Source organism: Trachymyrmex cornetzi, unplaced genomic scaffold (assembly GCF_001594075.2).
Source record: "Trachymyrmex cornetzi isolate Tcor2-1 unplaced genomic scaffold, Tcor1.1 scaffold147, whole genome shotgun sequence".
In the NCBI taxonomy this organism is placed as follows: Eukaryota; Metazoa; Arthropoda; class Insecta; order Hymenoptera; family Formicidae; genus Trachymyrmex; species Trachymyrmex cornetzi.
This window is the reverse complement of record NW_017296059.1, coordinates 6,516,989-6,542,207: the sequence shown is the minus strand read 5'-3', so window position 1 is coordinate 6,542,207 and position 25,219 is coordinate 6,516,989. Positions and strand designations below refer to the sequence as shown.

General features: G+C 37.2%; 1 protein-coding gene across 1 annotated transcript; it reads left to right on the top strand.

Annotated features, from left to right (window-relative positions):
* Positions 1 to 728: 728 nt before the first annotated feature.
* On the top strand, positions 729 to 24,946 carry LOC108757892 (uncharacterized). The gene is made up of 6 exons (XM_018502580.1): positions 729 to 1,115; positions 16,887 to 17,016; positions 19,245 to 19,387; positions 20,623 to 20,761; positions 22,334 to 22,448; positions 23,204 to 24,946. The coding sequence occupies exons 1-6, from the start codon at positions 1,052 to 1,054 to the stop codon at positions 23,312 to 23,314; spliced, it is 702 nt and encodes a 233-aa protein (XP_018358082.1). The 5' UTR covers positions 729 to 1,051; the 3' UTR covers positions 23,315 to 24,946.
* The last annotated feature ends 273 nt before the right edge of the window (positions 24,947 to 25,219 follow it).

Here is a 25,219-nt window from a genome sequence, read left to right as displayed (position 1 = left end):
CCTTTCATAAAATTTCATTAAAAGTACATTAAATTTCGTAAATTTAATATACACGTTCATTACATTTAAATATAGCGACTACTGTAACTTAATTTTCAGTTAAATCATTCGTTACTTTTTCATTAATTTTGTTCATAACCACGAGTTTCACTTACACGTAAGAGAAGCATTTCGGTGTTATCGACGAAATTTTTACTTTTGAGATATAATTGTAAATTATGGAAATGATATTTAAGTTTCTATTAAATAGCCTTATTAAACATTGTATTGCGGAAAGCGCGCGAAACGCCTCTCTCTCTCTCTCATCTTTCTCTAGTCCCGCGGCCGCTTTGGCTCGTAAGAGTTCGATTAATAAAATCTCACGCCAGTTGAACGAGCGTCGTAACGACGTCGGCGCCAGCGGGCGCGACGGAGGTGCATAACGATGACGCGAAAAGACGTCCCGATCGCAGTGGCGAGATCCGAGAGAGAGCGAGTAAGAGCGAGAAAGAGCGACACATTGTGAAGGAAGGAGAGGGAGAGACGCGGGACAAGGCCGCGCGAGAGAGAAGCAGAGAGCGTCGGAGCGAGCGGAGAAGGAACGAGGGAGAAGGAAGGAGACGACGGACGGTTTCGCGGGATCGGTGGCGTGAGCGATCCACGCATGCGCGCTCGCGCCTTCGAAACTCGGCGCGCGTTCTCTCCGCTCTCGTCGTCGTCACCGCTGACTGCCGAGTCGGTACTCGGTGCCGTGAGCCGTCAGTGGTGCACGATCGGTCGCGTCACACGCAAGTCGTCACTGGTGCGAGTCGCGGGTGAAAGAGAGCCGAGAGAGTAAAAACTAACAGTACGCGCACGTACACGCGAGGCACTACTTTGCCACTTTGCTCTGCTCTAGGTACTCGATTACTTTCCATCTTCCATTCCGTCTCTTCCGTTTTTCTTCGCGCACGTTCCCATTTACGGTACTTAGAGTTTCAAAGAACGTACATCCCTCCTCTCGTTCGGCAACGAACTCGACGTATCGGTGCAGCATACCAACAAGATTTGACGACGAAGAGCGGCCCGGAACATGAAAACACTTATGGAGAATCAGCTGTCCTGGCTCGCGCTGTTCATGACCGCCTTGTATTCTCGTGAGTATTTATCCTCCCTCTTTCACATCTCTTCGTCTCTCGATTCTCCTCGCACGATTGTGCCGCGCGACGAGACCGGCGACCGGCGTTTTCCCTCCGTTATATTACAGCGTTATACGGATCTCGCTCGTTTCAGTTGCGTTTCGCGTATTTATTTTTCTTTTGATCTCGTCGTCTCCGAAGATTCAACTCATTTCCTGCTGCGATTGCAGGGAACGCAAGTAAGGCGAGCTTGCTTTACGTGACGATCCACGAGAATCTTTTAATTGAAGTAGGTTCGCAGCGAGCGAGAATCGTACGATCAGCAGATCGCTTGGATCAAAATATCATGCGTGTCTATTCTCATTTACGTAATGTTTCTCGAGCTGCGTTTTGAAATTTACTGACGCGGTGAGTTTTTCGACAACACTACGTTCTTGATTTACGCAAAAGTTGCCGTCGTCTCTCATTTCTGCTGATCCGCCGTGCGTTCCTCTCTATTCAGTTTAGACTTCCTTGACGTGAATCCTCTGTTATCCACGTGTTTCGCTGCGATAACATTCAGGGTTATATGGGGGTTTACATCCGACGTGCGTGAAAGTGACGTTCAAGGGATGAGGGATGGCAGGTATTTCCGCAAACGTAATTGAGCCTCGTGCATTGTTGTCGTGTTAATTGCAAAATTATCAAATGGAAAAAGTGACTTACAAGGGAAAAAATACGCACGATGATTATATATCGTGAATAAATTCGCACGCGTATAATTTCGCGTAAAATTTCACGTGCTCCAGTATTTCTGACGGAAATAAATGCCTACTCGTGTTCCACGCTAAATGGATACATCCCGCCTTTAATTACAGCTATGAAAACCTACACCTAAGTTCTAAAGTTTAAAGCATCACGTTTGAAGTACAGAATGCGAGTGAACCTCCGGCGATTGATATATATGGAAAGAACGATTTCTTTGAAGTATCTAAAAATTTAGCCAAATTTTTACAGGTCTAAATATAATTTTGTTGGACCATCAAAATAATGATGGAGATGTTCAAACCGGTTTCTGGAATATTAAAAGTTTCACAGCGTTATTCATCATGTTTGAGATTTTCGCGTAATCTAATTATTACGATTCAACAAAGTTGTTTTCGGATTTGTTCCTAGCTCAATTTTTAGATACTTCAGCAAAATCCTGGTACTTCCTGTAAACATTGTATAATCGTCCAAAAATTTTCGTTTTGGGTCCAAACGATCCGTTGCTGGAGGATTAATTCTGTGTGTCAAACATTCTCGCGTCGAATCAACTCTGGATTCGAAACTCTTGAACGAAGGGAAGACCACGCCGGAGATGTTATTGCTTTTCCAAACTTGGTTGTTACCATTTTTAGGACCGGTATTCATACAGTCAGATCTTATATTCAAGACCGTCTTAAGTACAGTCTTAAGAATCAGAGGGCTGTATTCGCGTCTTAAGACATTACTTAAGACAGTCTTGAAATAAGAACGGACTATGAATAGCGTCCTAGGATGAAGTAATAAGCCTGTTCTTTTCAGCTGAACTTTCGCACCAGTTTCATCTTTCTTCCTTTTCTCTTCAGGAGGAAAGAAGAAGAAAGATGAACTGATGCAAAAGTTGAACCAAAAAGAACAAGGCCTATTGAGGGCCCTAATCCGTAACTCTTAACGACTGCAACGATATCGTTACATTGTCATCGCGCAGATTTTGTATATAATAAAAAAGCTACGCAACGACAATTTAACGATATCGTTAGAATTGTTAAGAGTTAAGGATCCTCTACGTAGAAGTCGTAGACGGTCGTGGAGTCTTAAGTCGTAGGAAACTGACCAATTCCAATCGAGTATTCTCCTTATATTTGATTGCGATTGGTTGGTTTCCTACGACTTAAGACTCCACGACTATCTACGACTTTTATGTAGAGGACCCTTTACAGAATAGGCCCCGAAGTATCGCGCTCGACAATCCTCTCTTTCGCGAGACGTAGGTCAAGGACACCGTTTCAAGTGCATAACGGTGGAGGAGGATCGACGGCGTAAATTAAAGCGGGGCGTGCGCGCGTGAGATACATCTCGGCAACGTCATCGGTTAAAATCCGGAATAATAATTACGTTCTAGAATTGAAGCGCGTGAGACGAACGCTGTAAACACGAGTCAAGTCTCGCACGCGCGTTCTTCGACGTTCGAGTTGACGTCGGTCAGCGAAAACGATAATCGAAAGCACTGCCAAGCCTTGGTGAAATTAGAAACAGAGAATTTGGGGGGGGGGGAAGGGGTGTGTATTCGACGTCGCAATAATTTCTAGCGAAATTGACGTCAGCTTTTGACTTTTTCAACTTTCGAAGACATTTTTCACGGGACTGCAAATTATAGTTGAGATTAATCTCTCGCACGGAAATTAACTTTACCTTAGTTCGGAACGATCCCTCGTCCCCCCCGTCTAATTTCCAGTTCCGGAGCGAGGGACAAACGATCAGTTAAACTACGGTTAAAGTTAACGGTCGACTCGGCGAGGGTGATCGTAAAAAGGCGGGAAAATTTCCGCGTTGGAAAATGTTTCGCTGGGGCGCGATTCAGGCGCGATTCGAGCACGTTTCAGGCTCGTTTGGGGGTACCGTGCGAACGCGGTAATTGGCCCCGCTGTAAAATCGGGAACGTTTAATTAGAGCGAAGATTGATACTGGCGTGCAAGCAAAAATTCTCTTAAGTATCGACCAAGTTTTATCTAATTAGGTCGCGCGCAGACAAGTTCAGGCGCTTCCTCTTCCGCCGTATCTTTGGCGGCGACGCGACGCCCCGGGATTATCGAAGGGCCTGGATATTTTAGGGGACGAAGGAAGCTTTTCGACAATTAGTGCCCCAATTCCTGCCCTCGTGTTTCGCTCGTCCGGGTGTCGTTTATTTTGACAGCGACGCGAATCGATTTTTGCTAATCTACTAATCCATCGGCGCTACGGTGCAACAAAAATTTGGCGATTGAAAAGAAACGCTATCAAACGGTTTTTTATCGAGTCGATTTTAGAAAACCTAACGAAATATTAATTACGGCGAAAAAGTGCTAAATTTATCCTCGTATTTCTTGCGAATGTTATCCCGACGACGAGGAAAAACATATATTCACATCTCGTAATAAATTATCTAGAATTTAGTTTCCATAAAGTGGTTAAACAGAGATAATTTAATTGGTGAAATTTTTGAACGTAAACGTCTTGCTTGAGTGGGATTTAATTTTCACTCGACACGTGTCGGAATCCGACAGACTGAAATAAAGAATAGAGCGGCTGTAACAGATTCAAATTTACCGTATCGATTAAGAAAAGCTGGCATCCTTGAAATACATATAAACGACCGACACGTGCCTGGGAGAGATAAAGCAGCATCGCGAAGTGTCGAAAACACTTGAAGTTACTGGGAATCTGAATTTAAAATCGCTTGTTGAGGCGGAGGCGTGATCCGCGCGTGACGCGATACGTTGGTTTAAAATATGAAATGCAATTAATAGTCTCGCAAAGAGAAATTCTGAAACGTGCGTTTGCAGCGCGTCTGACGTTAGAAGAGGCGAGTGCGATGACGAGAATCGCGCGCCGGCCTTGAATTCATTCAGTGTATATTCGTTCTGTTCATCTCGCGCGCTTCATGTACCACGGAACTGAGTAAATAAAATGATCCGCGAGTACATTGCGCTTTTTATCGTCCAGACGTGACGCAGTTACTCATAAGTTTCCAAGTTATTAATTCGTAGTATAACACGATGATTTTACGGGTTCGTAGTAAAAAAACATTTTGTGTTTGTGTTTAGAAACGATCCGTTCAAAAGTCTCATTAAAATTTTGTATTGTAGTTTTAACGTACTCGAATATTAAATTCAACACAATGTAATTATGTTATTTAAATATTTTATGTTAATCTGATATTCAACATTTCTTTGTGTCAAAATAATTTATGAGTAAGTGAATAAATAACACAAAAATAATGTTTTATAAACGTAAATTTTATATAATATATTTTATAAACGTAAATTTTTAATTGAATGAATAAAATATGTATTAATTTAACGTATCATAAATGTTAAGTTTATTTAAAAAAAACATGCTTCCATAAATCGTTTACAAATTATGTTATATTATAATAATGTTATATTTTTTGTATTAAATTTTTTATTTAATATTTGTATAACAATATTTGTGTTTCTAATGTATTCATCTTATGTTAATTACGAAAATTTGAATGGAAATTTGAGTGAAATGTTAAATTTAACTAAAATTTTCCAACTGTGCTGAGCCGTGATGAGTCGTTTTGAGTTAATTCTAATTACAAGTACAGTAAAATTATTTAAGTGATTCTTACGTATACTTTAATATCTTTAGAAAATATTTGTAAGGTTAAAAAGTATTTAAAAAAACGATTTTGTTTAGTCAGGTATCCTTAGCTAAAGAAAAGGAAATAATATCAGAATGATTCAATCGTATTAAAAAAAATTAATTACTCTCAATGATCTCAAATCGCTTTCGTAAGCAGACAATTTCAATTCATAAATAAACAGAAAACGTGACGCTGCGCAAACGTGACGTTTTTTTCTGATAAATTCTCAGACGCATTTCCCGAGCGATGTAAAATTGGGTTACATCATCACTGGCGCCGCTACATACCCATATGCGAGAGTTAGATAATTGACTTGTTTACTGAACTATGCTCTGTATCGATCTTTCCGTCTCATATCCATGTCAATTATTTCATTTCGAGTACGCGCAATTGCAAGTAATTCAATAATTTAACATTTTCGCTGATGGAGTGTGGAAATCTGCGTCCTTCAGTTTTTTTCTCAACATCTGTAAAATTGACTAATCGATAATGAAAAAAATCGATATTATTATGGAAGGAACATAAAAGTCTACGAGATTTTAAAAAACTATTTTTTATACGATCTTTATCGACTCATTTAATAACAAAAAAAAATTAATGTTTTGATATCAACATCAAGTCATCTTCAGTATCATTTGCAATTTAAAATTCATAAACACTTCAATCTAAAAAGCAAAAAAAAAATGAAAGTATTCCATTCCGTCATCTTTTTTTCCCGTCATTGATACTTTTAATGCCGCAACTGACTCCAAACATGAAATTATCATTGCAGGAAAAGCAATTACTAGACGGCTGTTGTTTTTTTTTTTAATTACAGACTCACAATTCCTGTATTTTAGCCATGATTGTCAGATGTTCTGGAATTTTCTTTGTCAACTAGTTTTAATTCATGCCTCACCAGGGCCCACTCAAAATTACAAATATCTGCATAATTTATAAAATATTAAAACTACGTGTATTTTAATGAAATAGTATGGAACATACGATAGTAAATCGAGAGCTGCATCCTCATCGAACGAAAACAAGATGAGATTGTGTTCACTTTTCGCGGTTAAAAATTTATATATAAGTTTATGCACGTAAATATATCTTTCCAGAAAGACTGTTGATCCTATTACTTTCTTGTGACCATTAAAATCAAAAGTAATTTTGTAAACTATTATAATCTCGTTTTTGAGAAAAAAGTCTGGTAAGATTTGTGTGCAGTTAATTAAAGAAGCGTCTGCGAGTCTTATCTGTCACTAAATTATACGTGAAAGATTACATTTTCAACATTTTCTCTCTTATTTATTACATATCCTTTATTGCAATGTAAATGCATACAGCATATTGCAGGGCACCAGCAAGATTGTTGTTACAAAGCCAGCCAGTAGATAACAAAAACAATATAATATTTACGCGAATAAAACAGATGGAAAAATCTTGAACATCGCATATCACACAAAACATGAAACAAGTACATATTTCATCGTTAACTTACCGTAGAATTTTGCACACGTCAATTTCGGTACTTCAATTTCGTTGCATACAAAAATTAGACATTTCTATGGTAACTCGATTTACTAAAGAACCACCTTAAAGAATTTAAATATCCCGACGTAAAAAATATTTTTACGTCGAGTGTGAAAACAAAGCTGATTTAGTGATAAAACCGAAAGTTATCGCGAGGAACGGAAGAAAGGAAAGCGGTTCGTCTAGTAATTCTTCAAATCAGTCGCCTTTCGCAAGTCTTTCTCGCAACCGAAATAGCTACGGCACGGCGGCGCTCGGCTGGCTCGGCTGGCTCGGCAACCGGCGACCACGTGGGTGACTCGCTCCGTTACATCGTACGAGATGACGTAGCGGCTGGCGATTGGCCGAGCTGATGGGCGTGAGTCTCGCCTTACCTTACCGACTCACCTCACACGCCGATCTCGGCGTCACGCCACAGTCACGCCACGCTAAAAGCATCCTCGTTCGATAAGCCGGAGAGGTGTTTTTCCGCGGACGAGGACCGCGTGAGAGAGCGGAGAAACCTCTGTCGTCAGAAACGACAGATGCGAGGAAGAAACAAGAGGGAGAGAACAGCCGGTTTTGTACACGCGCGCGCGCGCGCGCGCACAACGCATTCCATAGAGTTTAGGTGTTTCTACGTAACTACACGCGCGAGAACGAGGACTTGTTGCGTGGCGGAGAGAAAGAGAGGGATAGAGATATAGAGTTATAGAGAGAAGAGAGGCGCAGCTGCTTCTCCGCACGAATCATGTGACTGACTGATTCGCGTCTAGCTGGTCTAGCATCGCCTGATATTTTCGGTATAGGTTTCTCGAGACTAATACTCGTTTATTTTACTTCGCGTTTCTTCCGCCTCTTGGACTTCTTTCCTTCTTACGTCGAGTAGGTACGTCGAGTTTATTTCCTCTTTGCTGTTCCCATTGCTATTTATTCTGGAAATAGGATACGATGCGCACAGTAACATTACAATAATAAATAGCGTAAACGGAGCGATAATGCATGAAAAGAATGAAAAGGAATAGAGAGACCGTTGTAATAAACGTGTACAGCGAAGCAAATTAATTAAAGTTAGTGAAATCTTGTCGTTCATAATGTATACCAATGTCATATTAAATGTAGGGAAAAGACGGGGGCTTGAAGATAAAACAAACGGCTACCGTTTCTCTCTTGCGAGAGCCATCTTTCATTTATGGGAAAAATAAAACTTAGATAAAATAAAGAGTTGTATGAAAGATGCTGCAGAATGCGGATATATTTATTGTAATAAATATAATTTTATTTCTTCGTTATATGGAAATATTATTCTTTGCTGCTTCACGTCCAACTAGAAATTATAAAATTGTTCGATTACACAGACATAATTGGGTTAATCTGTCGATTTCTATTTTCTAAAACTCTTACATCATTTCTCCGATGCAGTCCTATAATGCATGTCTTTGCAGACATTTGACAATTTTTCTACCCACGACGGTATCGCATTGCGAGTTATGGATCTCAAGACGTTGAGATTTTCAAGGGAATCAAGCAGCTTTCAAAAGTATCGATATCTACCTCGGAATCGTCAACCTTTAAATAGGTAGGAGGGTGGGGTGGCCACTGTACCAAAGGTATAGTTTTCTTTAAAACTATGCTTTGGAAAGGAAAATAAAAGGTATGGCCCAGAAACCCAGAAGTCTTAAAGTTCATTATTTTTATACTCCTCTATCTTGTAAGGGTATAACTAACGTTTCAACTATAACATATAATATAAATAAATATACCAGTAAAAAGTATAACTATGAAATTAAAATTTCTTTTTGGGTGTTTCTTACCTATCAATTTACGCACCTTTAACATACGTACGTGCCTACCTACTTAAAGGTTACTGCAAGAGTTGCAAGAATTTTCGCGAGTATCCGAACCGGTGTCGATACTCATGGCACTCGAACCTGTTTAAAACAAGATCAAAAATATCAACGCCGATTAGCGCTAATGTACGATAATAGTAAGTAACGCGTCGCTAATGAACGTTAATAAACACAAAACTAAACATGAGTCAACTTCTTTATTAAATGCGATACTAAATAGTCGCTAAATAGATGCGAAAATAATCTTGTCTAGATTAAAATACTGTAAGTTTGCAACGACAGTTTTAATTCATCAACTCGGGATTAGCGTTTTGTCGTGCTCTTCGTAGACTTCCTCTAAAAAGATCGCTTAAATAGGAATTAATGTTGAAACAATTACTTATTCAGAACATGTGCATCGATTTCAGAATTTTAATACAGAGGGGGGGGGGGGGGAGCTAGTTATTGCAATACTGAACAATTTTCTATTTTTATCTTAAACATTTAACTCTAGAAATATACATGAAATATCTGGGATATAAGCGACTGTACAGCCACAGCTTAATATAACACACCGATTAGATTAACATAGTTTGCAGGCACCAGCACATATATTATGAACTAAGATCTGTGTTATCGTATAAAGTATCATCCTATAACGCATAGTATTCTCTAGATATTTTTGACCTATTAATCACGACTCGGAATACACGATCAAAATTATTACTCGCGATAAAATAGAGACAATACTTATCTAAGGTTATTTCATCAGGTTATTTATTATTTTTTATTTTATCAGCATTCAAACGTGGTGTAGAGAAAAATAGATTTGTACTAAATATATTTGTATATCTCGAAAACGTCTCGCGCAATTTTTACCGTTAGACACAAAAGAGTTTTGACTAAAACGACTTCACGTCTTATTTCTCACGCGTCAGATTAAAAATGAAACTATTTTTGCACGCAATCACCTTATTGTGAGTTATTCATTATCTCGGCGGCCATTCCGCTGGTAGGTCAGTCACGCGACGAGGATATAGTACGCGAATGAAGAGTCATCACGCAGGGTCGTCGTCATCGTCATCTGTCCATTAATCGATCCGTCTCGTCTTGCGCGAGACAGACGAAAAATAGATAATAAAACCGGAACCAGATAACAACACGCGCCACTGTTCTTTTCGCATAATTATGCGCGTAATACTACCACGGATAAGATAACGCTTTCGCATTGACGCAAATGAACCGTCGGTCAATTATTCAACGATTTTGCAGCTCCTTCTCATCTTCTATAGCCACACGACCTTCTTATCATCCTTATCATCGTGTCGTCGTTTAGTCTATTTCAGTCGTGCTCGGCTGTCAGGTAACCCAGAGAGATTTCATTAACCTAATACGCTCTGCAAGCTCTGCGCTATTCTTAATGTCAATCATTCCGAATTTGAAATTTCATCCCATGACGATCGTTCTCGGAAAACGATGAACACAATACCACTTGCATGCCCATTGCCATGGCTATGGACAATGGACCACGGGGCTACTTGTAACCGATACATGTTGTCTAGATAGTTTCCATTGTCGTTAGAAATTCTGAAGCAGTCCGCTTTAGCTCTATCAGGAGATTCGGAGTGTAAACTCGAAGATGGTATGTTCGCATCGTATCTTTTAGATAAAAAAAATGCACGAAGTCGATTTTCATTTATATATTGTAAAAAATAAAATATTAATTTTGACTTAAAGACATATAGTGGACTTTTTGAGACATTTAAAAAGTAAAATTAATATAAAAATGTTAAAATTGTCATTTTATTTTTTTACAGTGTATTTATTCGTAAACGTTTAATATGGATTTCATTGTTATAAATAATAAGTCAAAAAGATTTATAATCAGTAATAATGTTAATTTTTTCGATGGTATGAAAAAGTACAATCAAAAAGACAAAATTTATATGTAATGTGAAACGAAGTAGTGAGATAATAATTAATACCGCATTATATGAAATGAAATCTTATCAATGTTTATATAAAAGAAGTACACAATACTGGGATATCTTTGTTCAATATCACAGTGTGGCGTGACATGTTAATAAATCAATGTATATTGATTTTATGATTTTGCAAATCATAAACTATGCAGAAAGTATATTCATAAGTATACAAATAGAACTGCAATTAATGCAGTAAATTTCCTTTTATCTTTATTTCAAAAACTTGAGCCGATAAGTATTCGAGTGCATATTACTTAAGAAATATTTGTTAAGACGTAAAGATCTGTAAAGATTTTGTAAAGTTTTCGCTTTATTACTCTAAGGATTAAAATTAAAAACGAAATTTTCAGGAACATTATAAGAATTTTTACAATAATTTTTTACTACGTTTTTTATCTTCTTTGGGGAAAAAAAAGAGATAAAAATCGATTTCACGAGAATTTCGAAACAACAGTAGAAATTTTTGGTTTGGTAAATTTTTTTTTTTACAAAAACGTATAGATAAATGTCATACGAGTTGGTCGCGTCGCGCGCGTGACGTCACGATTTGACACTCGCGTGAGCGAGCGTATTCGCACGCGCGTTTAACGGTCGTGGCAAGGCCAACCTACGGGTTGGCTTGCGATTGGTTGTGCCGGCATCGTACGATGGTCCCATCTCGCCTCGTTATAAATACAAGCCCTAACCAACCTCTTCCTGCTGCAACTGCGTGCATGCGTGTATGCCTGCGTGCGGGTATTAAGATGAGCCATATGCATATTGACTGCTCATTGACGAAAATATTCAATAGCTTTTAAATCGACACAGTGAATGATGTGCTGAAGAAAATATTAAGTCACGTAAACAAGTTGATCTTTCTTTATAATAGAACTGTTGACGTAAAATAGGTTGTTTGTTATTTGAATTAAATCGGAAGCTGCGTAAGATGAGTTTCAAATGTCTGTGATGTAGTATAAAACGGTAACGGAGACCTGGAGATAATATCGTAATAACTTCATACGTGACATAATTACGCAATACGAATCGAATTAAGTGAAGTACAAAGTTGTGGAGAATGTAATAAAAACGTTAATTATGAAATTAATTATGATCGTAATTATTGCGGAATACGAGTCGATTACTAATCAAAATGGTTATTAGATACGTTTAAAATTGGAATGGCCATGATTTGTGTTAATTCTGAATAATAGATCCATTCAGTCCGCTGGAGAATCACTGGTGCGAATAGAATTACACACGGAACTCTTATTCTGTCCTACAGTAAGCCCGGTACTCTTCTCACGAGTGATATCTTAGTCGAGTGTCGAGGAAGCAAGTAGAAGAACTAGAAAACGAAATGCGATCGGAGATGAGAAAATGGGTTGTGTGATATATAGAGGGATAACCATCTCTAAAAAAGATGTTTATACTTTTGTTCGTTTATCCATTATGAAGACAAATATAAATTACGATAATTATACAATTATAATGTAGCCCATTTTTAATTTAATTAAGAGAGATTTTATTACCATTTATATTGAAAGTGATTATATAATTTTCACGTTATTTATAATAAAAGAAACTGTATTAAATTAAAAAATAAAACCCAAGTGATTATACTATCTTTTTATATAGACGATCTTCTTATTGCAACCCAAGTAGTTTTGATTCTCCTTAAAAAATTATTACATAAAAATCGTTATATACCACAAAATTTACTCAAGTATCATTTGTATAAAAGATTTGATATACAAAAAATAAGATGGTTACATGATTTTCACGTGATTTATATCGTTTATAGAAAAAATGTATATATAGTAACGATAGGTATATCAAGAAGACAGTATATCGAACTCTACCGTTGTGTTATTTCAATTGACGACTGCGTAAATCGTTCGACATGTCCCGGTGGGACGGAGTTATTTGTTTAATCATCGAAGGACAGATTTATCACGGGCAGACGACGCCCGTCGTCCCATTGTTGCATTCGGTTTACAAAACAATTGCGTCGCTATATAGAGTAGGCCGCGGCCAGTTTCGCGGACAGCTCGCCGAATCGTTTGGTCGTTACCGCGATAGTCGGTCGAGCTCTCCAATAATTTCGATAGTTTGTAATTAAATTTAATGACGTTGGTCGTCGACGCGCCGCACGAGGGATTAGTCGCGTAGTTTGTCGCACGCATCACCAAATCGATGCGTAATGAAATACACGAGATACACGGCCATATTGCGTGATACATCCATACCGGATACCCTCTTATCTCGTAGAATTCGTATCTTGTCTCAGGGAAACGCAGAGTTTCCCCCGTCTGGTATCAGAGTTTACTTGGTAAAGAGACTTGTAGTTTCTCGCGAAACAATAAATAAATATATATAAATCTCTTCTGGGACGAATGGTCCTATTAGTCTCGAAGGAATTGAAAGAAACCTCGTGTTTCTTTCAATTCTTTCTAGTCTAACGGGACGATTTGTCCCAGTTGAAGATTTATATATTTATTTATTTATTGTTTATTGCACAAATATTTTGCAAGCATCATGGGTTGTATTTCACGTATCGGCTGAGTCAGTAATGTTGCTCACTGAATTTACCGAATAAATTTTTTAATTGAATAAGACTTCTTTTCTGGACGTTATCTTTCTTTTTCTCGAAACTTTATCTTGTTAACGGTAAAATTTTAATAGAGGAATATGCGATTCTTCTCTTCAAATAGGACGAGGATCGTATTTATCGTAATATGTTTTAGCAATCTCATGTCTTGGTAACGATGTAGCATCAGTAGCAACTACAAACATTAATTTGCAATGTTTATCTGAACGCATGTTATGTTTACAAATACGATGTATAGATTGCAAAGATTATTCAATATCTGTATTACGTGAACGAGTAATGTACAATGTATTTCGAGATATTGGAATCATTTTTCTAAAAGCGTCGATTTAGTAGTCTGAAAGTAATTACAGAAAGAAAAGTTTTACAAGATTCCTCTTATACAGAAATCAGTCTAAATTGCCGTTAATTCGCATATTCTCCTTTTCTGATTTATACGGACACTGTTTCTATTATATTTCACTTCGTCGTCGTCATCGTTGTCTTCTTAAGCTAAGTAAGATCTTTTGCATAAAACATTTGATATTTCGAATAATTTATAAGACATATCGACATAGGTAATGGACGTTTGAACATTTCCATCGGGCTTTAAATATAACACCCATTTATTTTACTTTTTCATCATGACTGTGAGATGTAACGTTACTTTCCATTAGCCGCACCATCACGCGTATACAGAAACTCTATATTAGAGCAAACATACATGGGATGGGAGATGATAGGAAGAAGAGTTGCAGGTGTTACACAGAGAGACGAAGAGCAGTGGTCCTACTGCCGGTTCTCTTTTATTACCTCGAAAGTGGCACTTCCGGGTAATCGGTTTCGAGCGGAAGTTATAAGTTCATTTGGTGGTATCGAGAGAAAAGTCGATCTTGACCCCGTTCCGGTTTCCACCCTTTCCTTACAATAGCTTGTTTATTACGAGGAAAGTGTAAAGCTCTCTCTTGAAAGTACTCAATAATTTCGCCGAGAATATCCTGAGATTCGCACACCCTCCCCTTTAAAAGGCGGATACGATGTTCCTTTACCCTGCTGGAGTGTTTGTACAGAATGTTCCGGCATCTTCGACTTTATAATTTAGTGACGAATTCTTTGATCAATTTAGAGTCGACCTCTTCTTAATTAAGATCTCGAGGCACCGATAATTTTCGAGATACGTCGACATTCTGGAGTGCAATTAGAAGAAGAAAAGTCATTCCAATATACATATAGATTGACCAACTTTTTTTGCGTATTTCGAGATTTATTACTAAATGAGAGATGTTGAAAAAAGTTGAGGCGCAAACTTTTTACCAAATTTCAGATTTGTAAGATAAATCGGCTTTAAATTTGCAAAACTATCTCCTGTATTAAAATTAGAGCATAGTGTCTTTAGGTACCGAGCAAATGTACGTGTATATAACATTTGCGAACTGTGCATATGGCGTAATTGGTAATGAATTTCCAAAAGTTGGAATGAAAAGCACGACGAAAGCGCGGCTAAACTAGCAAACGATGCTCCCCCATTAAATCCAAATCAACTTCCTAATATGAACGAATGGTTTTTCGCCAACGGCACATGACGCCGTGATAATATCGCGCGCCATTCGTCATCATTAGTTTGGACGGCGAATGCATTTCCTGTGTTTTTTATCCTGCATCCCAAATTCGCGTGTGACCACCGATACTCACACGCGAGCAGCGCGAGCGCGTCTTATGTGTGTGCTCGCCGCCGCCCCGTCGCTGCCGTAATTTCATTTTCAAAATTCAGACACAAAAGACTTTAACAACGGAACCATTATAACAGGTGATAGACAGGTAAAGGATGAAAGATGGAGAAAACGGGCTTGATAGAGATTTGAGCGGTTTAAAAATATGGAAATATGTGCAGGCTCTCTGTAGCGAATTAAACTTTGAGAAAAATATATAGGGGAGACCATGAGTCACAAAAAATCAAACTCTTAAAAGTATCTAAATATAAAAATTTTTATATTATTTTTTTTTATAATTAAAGCATAATGCATATTTTAAAATTTAATAAGTATATTTAGTAAATATTTATTAGTTTTTAAGAAAAAAAAAAATAAAAACGTATTTTTTAAGAAACGACCTATGGTGCCCCATACCATAAATCATACACAAAATAGTAGAATTATGCAAGAAATAACTGACGAAAGTTGAAAAGTATTTTCAATTAATTTACACATTCTTAGCATAGTCACTAATACAATAAAATATAATTACAACTAATAATAATTAAATAACGAAATAAAAAGTTATGAAACAATAAATGAGAAATAACTATTACTATAAGATAAAACATTTATTACGATAAAATAAAATTAATTGCTTGGAAGTATATAAACTGCCTTTTTAGTACATATTTTCTATATTGTTCCGTTTCGTCATAAATATTTAATGTATGACCTATGTTACCCCAATTATACATTTAATAGAAAACTATAAAAGTAAATGTCAGATTATTACTTGTAACGTATAGTAAATTGAGAAAAGATGCGCAGAAACTTGCACTTAATCTTTATAAATGTATCTTCTACTACAAAAATAATATTAAAACATTTATATGCGATTAAAAAGTTACTATTGCACCACGAAAACCATTAATGGATCGATGCTTTTCGATACAATGGAATTTAATCACTGCCACCTAGATAAAAAGTATGGGCAACGAAGTAACGGTCGTATTGTACCAGTAGTTATTAATTTAAACATTCTAGATTATGTTAAAGTTAAACAATCGATGACCCACGATGCCCCGGTTTTCTCTACGTAATATTTCCGACATCTCTTATTTTTATTTAAATCGAGTTGAAGCGAAATTTATTTTATTAAGATTTTAATTCCTAGTAAAAATTTATCAGAGTAATGTACGGAAAAAATGATTTTGCTCAAGTATCTAAAAATTCAGCTAGACGAAGACTTGAAAATAATTTCGTTGAACTATCAAAATAATTAGGTAGCAATTTCAAACATTATGAGCAATCCTTCAAGAGATTTGATATTTTAACAATCAGTTTGAGCGCCCTACATAATTATTTTAATGGTTCAATAAAATTCTTTTCAGATTGGTACATCTAGCTAAATACTTGAGCAAAACTTCTTTCTACGTGGGATTCTTTTTCAAACATATAATATGATATAAACTTTAAGTATAATGTCTTGCTCGATAGACGTGTACGATATCTCGTGATACAACTCCATCGAAATGAGAGAATATTGGAGATCCGTCCGAGTATGAAGTTCTAGGTGCAATCTGCATTGTTTCCACGTCAATTAAACTTGTTTGATATTTCCGCTGCAATCACGCCGCAACGGCAACATCGATTCCGCGTGCTCGTCGCGCGCTTAATCGAATTCGAGAAACAGCGCTGCTCTTTGCGATTCCCTTACTAATAACATTGTTATCGATGGGGACGACGTATCGAGTCCCTGTTGCCTCTTACATTTCGCGAATCGACCACGTTTCTCTCTGCTTTTCTCTCTCTCTCTCTCTTGTTAGCTAACCCGATTATCGCGTTTCTGTTTCAGTGCTTGCTAGCTGCCGAGGTGAAGAGTGCGGACACGAGGAGCTGGTGAGGTGCGCCAGGCCCCTTGAGAGAATCAGCAATAGCGACCTGAGTTTCGTCACGAAAAAGGAGGATATCAACAAATTATGCCCGTGAGTTTTCTTCTCTCTGCACCAGCACGGGCGATCTCTTTAAACGGAAAACGTCCGTTGTTATTCGCCGTCTTTACATGTTCCATGAGAGGAAGACGTCGGTGCGGGTTACGCTGACGTTCCGTTTCGTGGGGAATTTCGTGACGGTCTACCTCCTCGTCTTCCTCGTCCACTTTCTTCTCGCGCCACGGGAAATTTTTCGCTACGAGAAAAATGTCCAGTCGTTTCTCTCTCTCCTCGCACTTCATATCAATTTTAAGAACGTGCGGGAATGCGCGCTGTCGCGCAGAACTCTCTCTCTCTCTCTTTCTCTCTAAGGAGCTTAATCGCGCTAATTGCAACGTCGAGAGAAAAGATAAGAAAGTATAATAAAGAAGTGTTTATTGCATTTGACGATTTTATAATCGTTAGAAAAAATGTTTCTCTTCCATTACACATATTTAAAATTCACCCTCGTGTTAATTACAGCATTTCGCCATATATGCTAAAATATTAATCGTTAAAAAGTCGGTTGATGATTCCGGAGATTTCACGGACGACTCTTCGATTTCTCGCAAAATTGGAAATTGATCCGAGAATAATATACGACATTCGGCTTTAGTCTATTATATCCGTCCGAATTCGCGATCGTATCGAGGTCTCTGCACCGCGCCGCCGGCTTATCACAATTCGGCGATGCTCGATCGCCCGAATCTCTCTCGCGCCGTCGAGCCGGCGCGGTACGTATGTAATTGAGTGGATGATTGCATGCAAGCTGCCGGATATTTCGCACGATATTTCCAGCTCCAGTATTCGACGAAGAATCTTATTACGGCTGCAATTTAGCCGTTCCGACGATAGCGCCGGGCGAACAGGAAATTCGGCTCATTTCATGGAACTTTAAATTTCATTCAGGCCTGATGTACTCGTGCGTGCCCGGCAAGCCGATATGACAAATTATTAATCATGTTGCTCCACATCGTGCCGACGCGTTTCCTTCCGTAGTCATGGCAAAACTACCGGCACTATAAAAATTGCGCTATCAAGACTACACGTGTAGCGAGTATTGCACCATAACGTCTCTCACTATGTTTGTTCTTTGATGCGATGCTCGTACAAATCACACAGGCGCTTTGCACTATCAATTTTAAAGATAAGATGAAACGTACGTTATGCATATACATATGTCTTTATTAGTTGCTTGCTACGTCGAAAGTGCAGTCGGAAAATTTCTACATTGTGCAAATATCGATCTGTTCTTGATGTTTCAATACGGCTTTCCATTCGAGATACAACATGACATTGGCCTGTATTTATAGTCGCGTTTGTGCTGAGCAATTCAATTTGGAAACGATCTTGAGAAATGACACGGTTCGATTGATAGATCTTGAAAGTCAATTTGATATTCGTGATATCATATTTATAATCGCGATTCTATTGAGGGGGCTTGACTTGAGATACGACCCAAGTTTCTCGTTTGTTCCATTGAGTCTTGAGAGAGGATATATACGTATTGTATAATACGTATATATGTATTGCCTTTGAATAAAATTGATATTGTCTCATTTAATTAAGTTAGAAAAGATTTCATTGCTCAACGCGAAGGTAATTTGAAGAGAAATTTAAAATTAGGAGATGAAAATTAAAAGTAAGTGCGTTGTATTCTTAAATATTTTTGTAAATTATTATCTTATATCCGAAAAGAAAATCAATATATTAAAACAAGTTTATTATCGATTCTCTATTGTTTTTTTGCGCAATTGATATCCAGCGCTAACTCCTAATGTCCCACTGTTTTTTTGTACATTTTTATGATTTTATTATTAATATCAAAACAAATTTTTGAAAACAATTTTTGAAAATTGACAATTTATTATTTCATCTTTTATAAAAACTCACAAATAAAATACAGTCTTCATACGTTTTTGAAATTGATCAAATATTTTTTAATTAATATTTAGATTAATGTCGAAATTTAGAAATAAAAAAGTAAAGGTAATTTCTTTGGTTTATTGGATAAATTATATAGTTGTCCTTTTTGCAATTGGATAGTACACACTTCGTAGTAAACATTTTAACACAGTCTAATAGAGCTATTTCTGCCAGTTTCACGTATATATATTTGAGATATTTGCGATTTTATTGTACATACGTAGTTCCTATTAATATAATGATAAACTTTCATTTTTGCCCATCAATTTCGAAACAGCGAATGCCTAAATAACGAGCGTTTCCCGTTTTTGTTACAGAGATCTCGAAGCAGGTATGAAATGCATCAAAAAGTACACGCTAAATTGCATGCAGCCAAAGCAACGGGAGCACTTCAACTCTCTGTACACCGGTACCAACATGGCTATCATGGAGCTTTGCCAAGACGGCCCGTACCAGGACGGTAAGTACTCTTGCCTAAACCATCGAACCGATTAGTTATTTACGTCTTCAATGTATAATCATAATTGCTAAAAGATTATCAAAATGAGAGAAAAAAATTATTTTAAATATTACAAAACTGATTTGCGCGGTTGAATAAAAGATTTAGAATTTTTTTTTAGCTAAGTGCATTTTTATATTTTATGTCTTCTAAAATATTAACATATTTTGGAATTTAAATGGGGAAGGAACGAATACGGAAATTTTAAATAAAAATGCAGAAAGTTTGAGGAATCGATAAGTAAAGAAACTCGTTATATCTCACGGAAAAGTTAGGCAGGCAATTGACTTTTCTATTTAAATATGCGATATTCTATATAATTTGGAATTAGATTCTTATTTTCTCGTGGATAAGAGCTTTATTAAAAATAAATCTATCGTTTGTAAATTGACATAGATCTTATCTTTGAAGAGAGAAATAGATAACGACGCGCAAAGTCATCCGCCAGTCGACAAAGGCAGCAACTCTTTTGCCAATTGGGCAGGCGGTAGGCATCAATGCAATTCCAAACTGTCGGTCCAGTCAGAGATGGTACTAGACTCAATAATGCATCCGGCACTCTCGAGATTACAGGAATATCGTGTAGATTGTCCGCGGGTCGATCGAGCCAGCATGACTCTTCATAATGTACTCTCCTCCGTTAGAGAGAGGCACTGTAACATAATGAATCGTTAGCAAGGAGAGTAATATTGATTCCTCATACCGCATGCTGCGTAATGTACAGCACGCCTATCGTAAACAAGAGCCGGGAAAGCGGCCTTTATATTCAAAACTATGATCTCAAAGCATGACGAGACTAGTGCGTCAGTCAATGATCTATGTATATTTTTGTAATTATAGACTGCGCTTGTAAATAGCTCGAGTTATTTTCTAAGAATAGAATCGAGAATGAGAGGAAATGCGATTGAATCTTAATCAACTTTAATTTTTATTTGCGTAATAATTTAATTACCTATTTTCTAAATCAGAACGTGTGGATCTATCGATTTTAGTTATTATATTTATTATAAATTGAAATGATTATTTTCTGGAGAATTAATACGTATGTATATTCATTCTTCCTTTTAGTAATATTAGATTATATATTTCCCCGTTTGTCAAGTCGGCTTGATTGACCTCGAAATTTCATTATTGATACCTATGTTCCTACGAATACGCAATTGTTCAATAACGGAAATGCAATTTTCTGTTTGCAGAATTCTTGAAACACGCGCCGTGCATGCAGAAATCCAAAGCCGAATACGAGCTTGTGTGTTACAAATCGTATCAGAAGACGACTCAAGAAATAATGACCAATGGCTCATTGGGACAACAGAACCTCAAGTCCCTTTGCTGGTAAGTCGAAGAAATCCTTTTAGATGTGTGTATATAAACGATGAGTAGGAAATAAGCGAAAATAATTGAAATGCTTAGCGAAAAAATAATATAGATACAATAACATCACTTTTCTTCGGGATTACTTACTTTATTATGTCGTAAATAAAATGATTCACGTTGTGCCACAAAATATATATCATATCAAATATATATCATATCAAATATACCTATGTATGTACACTTGACCGGAATTTCTACATCTTTGCAAATAGGATGCAACTCACAGTCCATTTACTTATCCGAGAAAGTTTGTTAGTTTAGCAACGTGGAGGTAAACCTTAGAACTCAAAGCGCGAGTCAATTTGACCTAGCCACTTTTCAAAATGTAGACCCTCGACTGTTTTGTCTGTATATATACGCCTGCGGATTATTAACTTTTACGTGTGAGAATAAAATAACATTTGTATTATTCAAAGAAAAAGAATGCGCATTTATTTAGTAATTTATTTAAACAAATGGAATGAATAAATTTATTCCGCATATTTTATAAAAGAAATTACTAAGGTAATAAAATAATTCACTATACTATAATAATTCATTTATCATAATTTTGTATTAAATTGTAGATTGAATCATATTCTATTAAAAATTGTGTTAGATTTGCTAATATAAATTTTTTATAAAGAATCGATATTACATTAGTATTTTACGAAAAATAAAATATGAAGAAAAAGCATCCTCGTATTTCGAGTGCATCTCGTGGGGATTGTGTGATGATTCTTTTTCTCTAAGTCGATGTTAAATCTAAGGAAAACTCGAGTTAAGATTATGACATGAAAGATCGACGGAGCGGAGCAAAATACGAAACACGGACAAATAGGTTTAAGCAATACTCGAAATTCTGGCGTTTCGCATTAGCGCAAAGATGTAAAATCTCTCGACTGCGATAATTTAACACTTAAGAGCTCGCCGGCGAAACAACTGCATTAATAACGACGGGCGTTGCTCAAAGGACTCGCGCAAAAAGAGTGTAATCAGTCCTTTAGGTCGGAAGTTTCACGCTGATGCCTGTACAGACACACAGGGTGTAATGCCATTAGCGTATCTCAACCACGGTCTACTGCAGCTTTTGAACTTGCGCATCCCTCGCGAAAGGGGGACGTAAGTAGTGTGATGCTGACCCGAAACTGAATAACAGGTCCGCAAAAGCACATTCCTCGCGTCATTTTGTTTCTTCGTAGTGTATGATTTAATTAAACCATCACGAGCGCTCTCTTTCGGAAAGAGAAAAAGTTACCTTACAAAAGACGGGGGGTGAATTGTGAACAAAATAAACGGGAATTTATTCTGTACAAATTTACGAATTTTACATAAATTTCAGAATAATATTTTAGAAAAACAACGAAAAAATATCGAAAATTTTACAATAGTAATTGTAGCGCTAATGATTCTGTCTGGTGTTCTCCAATTGTAATTCGATTTGTTACGCTCGTTAGCGTTTTACAACAGTAATTCGATAACCACTTATTTCATGCCATTTTGGCGTTGGAAAAAGGACTTTGAATAGAATATGGGATATTGTTTGTGCAGCGCCTTCCAGGAGTACTTGGAATGCTCTCATCATACGGTGCGCCGTCAGTGTGGCGATGATACAGCGCGATTCACGAAGGAGTTCCTCGACAGAATGTCAAGCTCGTTGCTGAAGGTGAGTTATACATATTTTAGTCGACATCATGTTTCATTGGCATGAAAGTACACGCTGAAGGCTTTCATTAATTGCTCCGTTTATAATTGATTTTAATTACTGTTGCAATATTGCCTTCGAAAACATTTTGATTTTATATGGCTCATTTCATTTATTTTAACTATATTTGAAAAAGATGGAATATCAATTTTTATACTTTTTAACAAACTTTGAATTTGTTTTTTTTTTTTTAAATAAAATTTTAAGGTAAGTCCATCATATATTTAAATATATTTTATTAATTTTTAATACTTGATATCTTGATTATTTAATGACCTTTGGAAATATTTTGGAGCCAATAAGTAAGTTATTCCTTTATATTATTTAACAGATACATATATTATAAATTGAATCTTTTTACCTTTTTAATTTTGATGATCTAATATTTAATAAATTGAAGTAAGTTAATCAATTTTATCATACAATTAATTTAAAAGTAGTTTAAAAAAATAATAAATTGAAGTAAGTTAATCAATTTTATTATACAATTAATTTAAAAGTAGTTTAAAAAAATAAAATAATTATCTTGAGTATCCATATTTGTATTATTTCTGCTTTTGGAAATAAAATACGGAGTCGAAGAAAATATTGAGCGAAATTAGCAAATGACCATCTTACATTTATTAATAGTAAATGATCATCTTAGCGAGTAGTAAGATTGATAATAAAACCGGCGAATTAAAGGGAGGGCGAATTGTTTGTCTTGTTTGTTACAGGCGCACTGTGCGCCCTACACGGAATGTACCGTGAACAGCGGTATCTCAACGCTAAATCTTTCTGCCATTATGCCAATGACGCTTATTCTCCTTATGAGGTACTTCACGTAATTGGTCTCGGCCAAGATCATTTTTTATCTTCGAAAGATAGAAAATAGGGAAATGAGAGAGGGCGGGATATGTAGAGAAAGGGGATCGAGGAAGAAGAATGAAGAGATGAGAAGAAGGGCGCTCCAAGAAGACGAGAAACTGGAGGTAGCCCATTCGGCTTTTATCGTGCTTTGCTTCAGAGAGAATATATTCCTTATTTTCGAAGAGTTCTCGATGAAAGGTCGAAGAAGAGGCCGAAGCGATCAAAGGGGAAGAAAGGAGAGTATCAGGGCAAAAGAGGATATCCACAAGGGCTTGAGAAGAGAGGAGGGAGGGATACATAGAGGAGGAAAAGTACGGCGTTTCTTTCTCTCCGTAGAAAATATATTTTTCATTTGCAAGATGATGCGAGAGATCGCAATAATCACGATTACGGAAGCAAGCAACAACGAGAGATCAGTATTAAGAGCCGAAGGGATATTAGGAGAAGGAAAATGCTTTAGAAATACGTTATGAAAGAGGTTGTGGAAGGAAGAGGGAAGCGGAATCGCAGAGGAGGATTTTCAGGACGGCTCTCTTCCACGCACGTCATGGAGATATCGAACGATAAAGCCGATCGTGATGCGATATATCTGAAGAAACGGCGGAGTCTCTTCAATCGATCGTTCAATGCGATTCGCTAGTCCGTATGATACCGCGAAGCAAGACTGACTCGATTTGCGCGGTTTTGTCGCGAGATGAGTATAAGGTAAAAAAAAAAAGAAAAGAATACTCCTTATTAACCGGCGAGATCTTTCGCGGATTGTCCTTTGGAATGGCCGCGCGCGTGCTGTTCTAACGCGAGAATGCGAGATAGAATTTGATCCTCGAGAATACGTGGGCGTTTGGATGAAGTCGGAGAAAAAGACGGCAAAGGTAAAACATTTACAGCGAGGAAGAAGGCAAACGTGCCTTTCCGGCACGTTTTCGCCTCGATTTCGAAAAAGAGCACTCGTGCGGAACGAACCAACTATCGTCGCCTAGAAATCAATTTCATCGAATAATCGCGATCTATCGATTCGCGAGAACAGCGTTAGAGAGAAGGAAGACTCGGCGAGAGACGAGTCGTCTGAGTAGAGCAAAGAATTTCTACTTGAGCAGAGAGAACGGTGGATAAAATCACGGTGTGCGTTCTTTCGCGCGCGCGCGGGCATGTTTCGGTAGAAAATGCAATCGCTACGTTGCCGTCGATTTCAGAAGCACGTGTCGCGCTTCGTCGAAAGTTAGAGAAGAGTTAAAATTGACACGCGTTATCTCCGTGACTCATCCAAAATGGGAGTTTTCGAGGGAGGATCAGTACAATTAACTAACTCTCGTCCTCGAAATAACGACGAGCCGATAGGTAACGAAGCTTCGAGCTAGGTATGTCAAACTAATTTTCCTTCCACGGATTATACGAGCACCGTCACAGTATATATCGGGGGCCACGTACTTTCAATATTTGCGAAATGAGCGAGATCCGAAAGTTTGAAGAGCACTTTTTAATTTCATCGTCATAATGTGGCTTTTTAAAAAAAAATTTTAATTCTTTCTCATCAGAATGCATAGAATCGCGGGGAATTTTGTGCAATCGAAAGATCGAGATAATTAGGACAAGTAAAAAGAATTGCTCTTGAAGTAAAAAAAAAAAAAAGTGTCGTTTAATATCGTAAATAATATTCGTACGCGTAAACGCAATATTTGCGAAATGCTGTTGATACAAATGAAATAAATGGAACTCGAGGGGGTTTTGTAAAGCCACGTTGTGGGTGACTTGCGGTGCATTTGACATGTTTGTTCGAGGCATGCCGGTTTGTACAAATTCAACATGTCAGACGAAATCCTAGCTAAAACCGGATATGGATGAGTCTATTTTTCTGAGATCTGATGTAGTGTTGTATGTGTTAC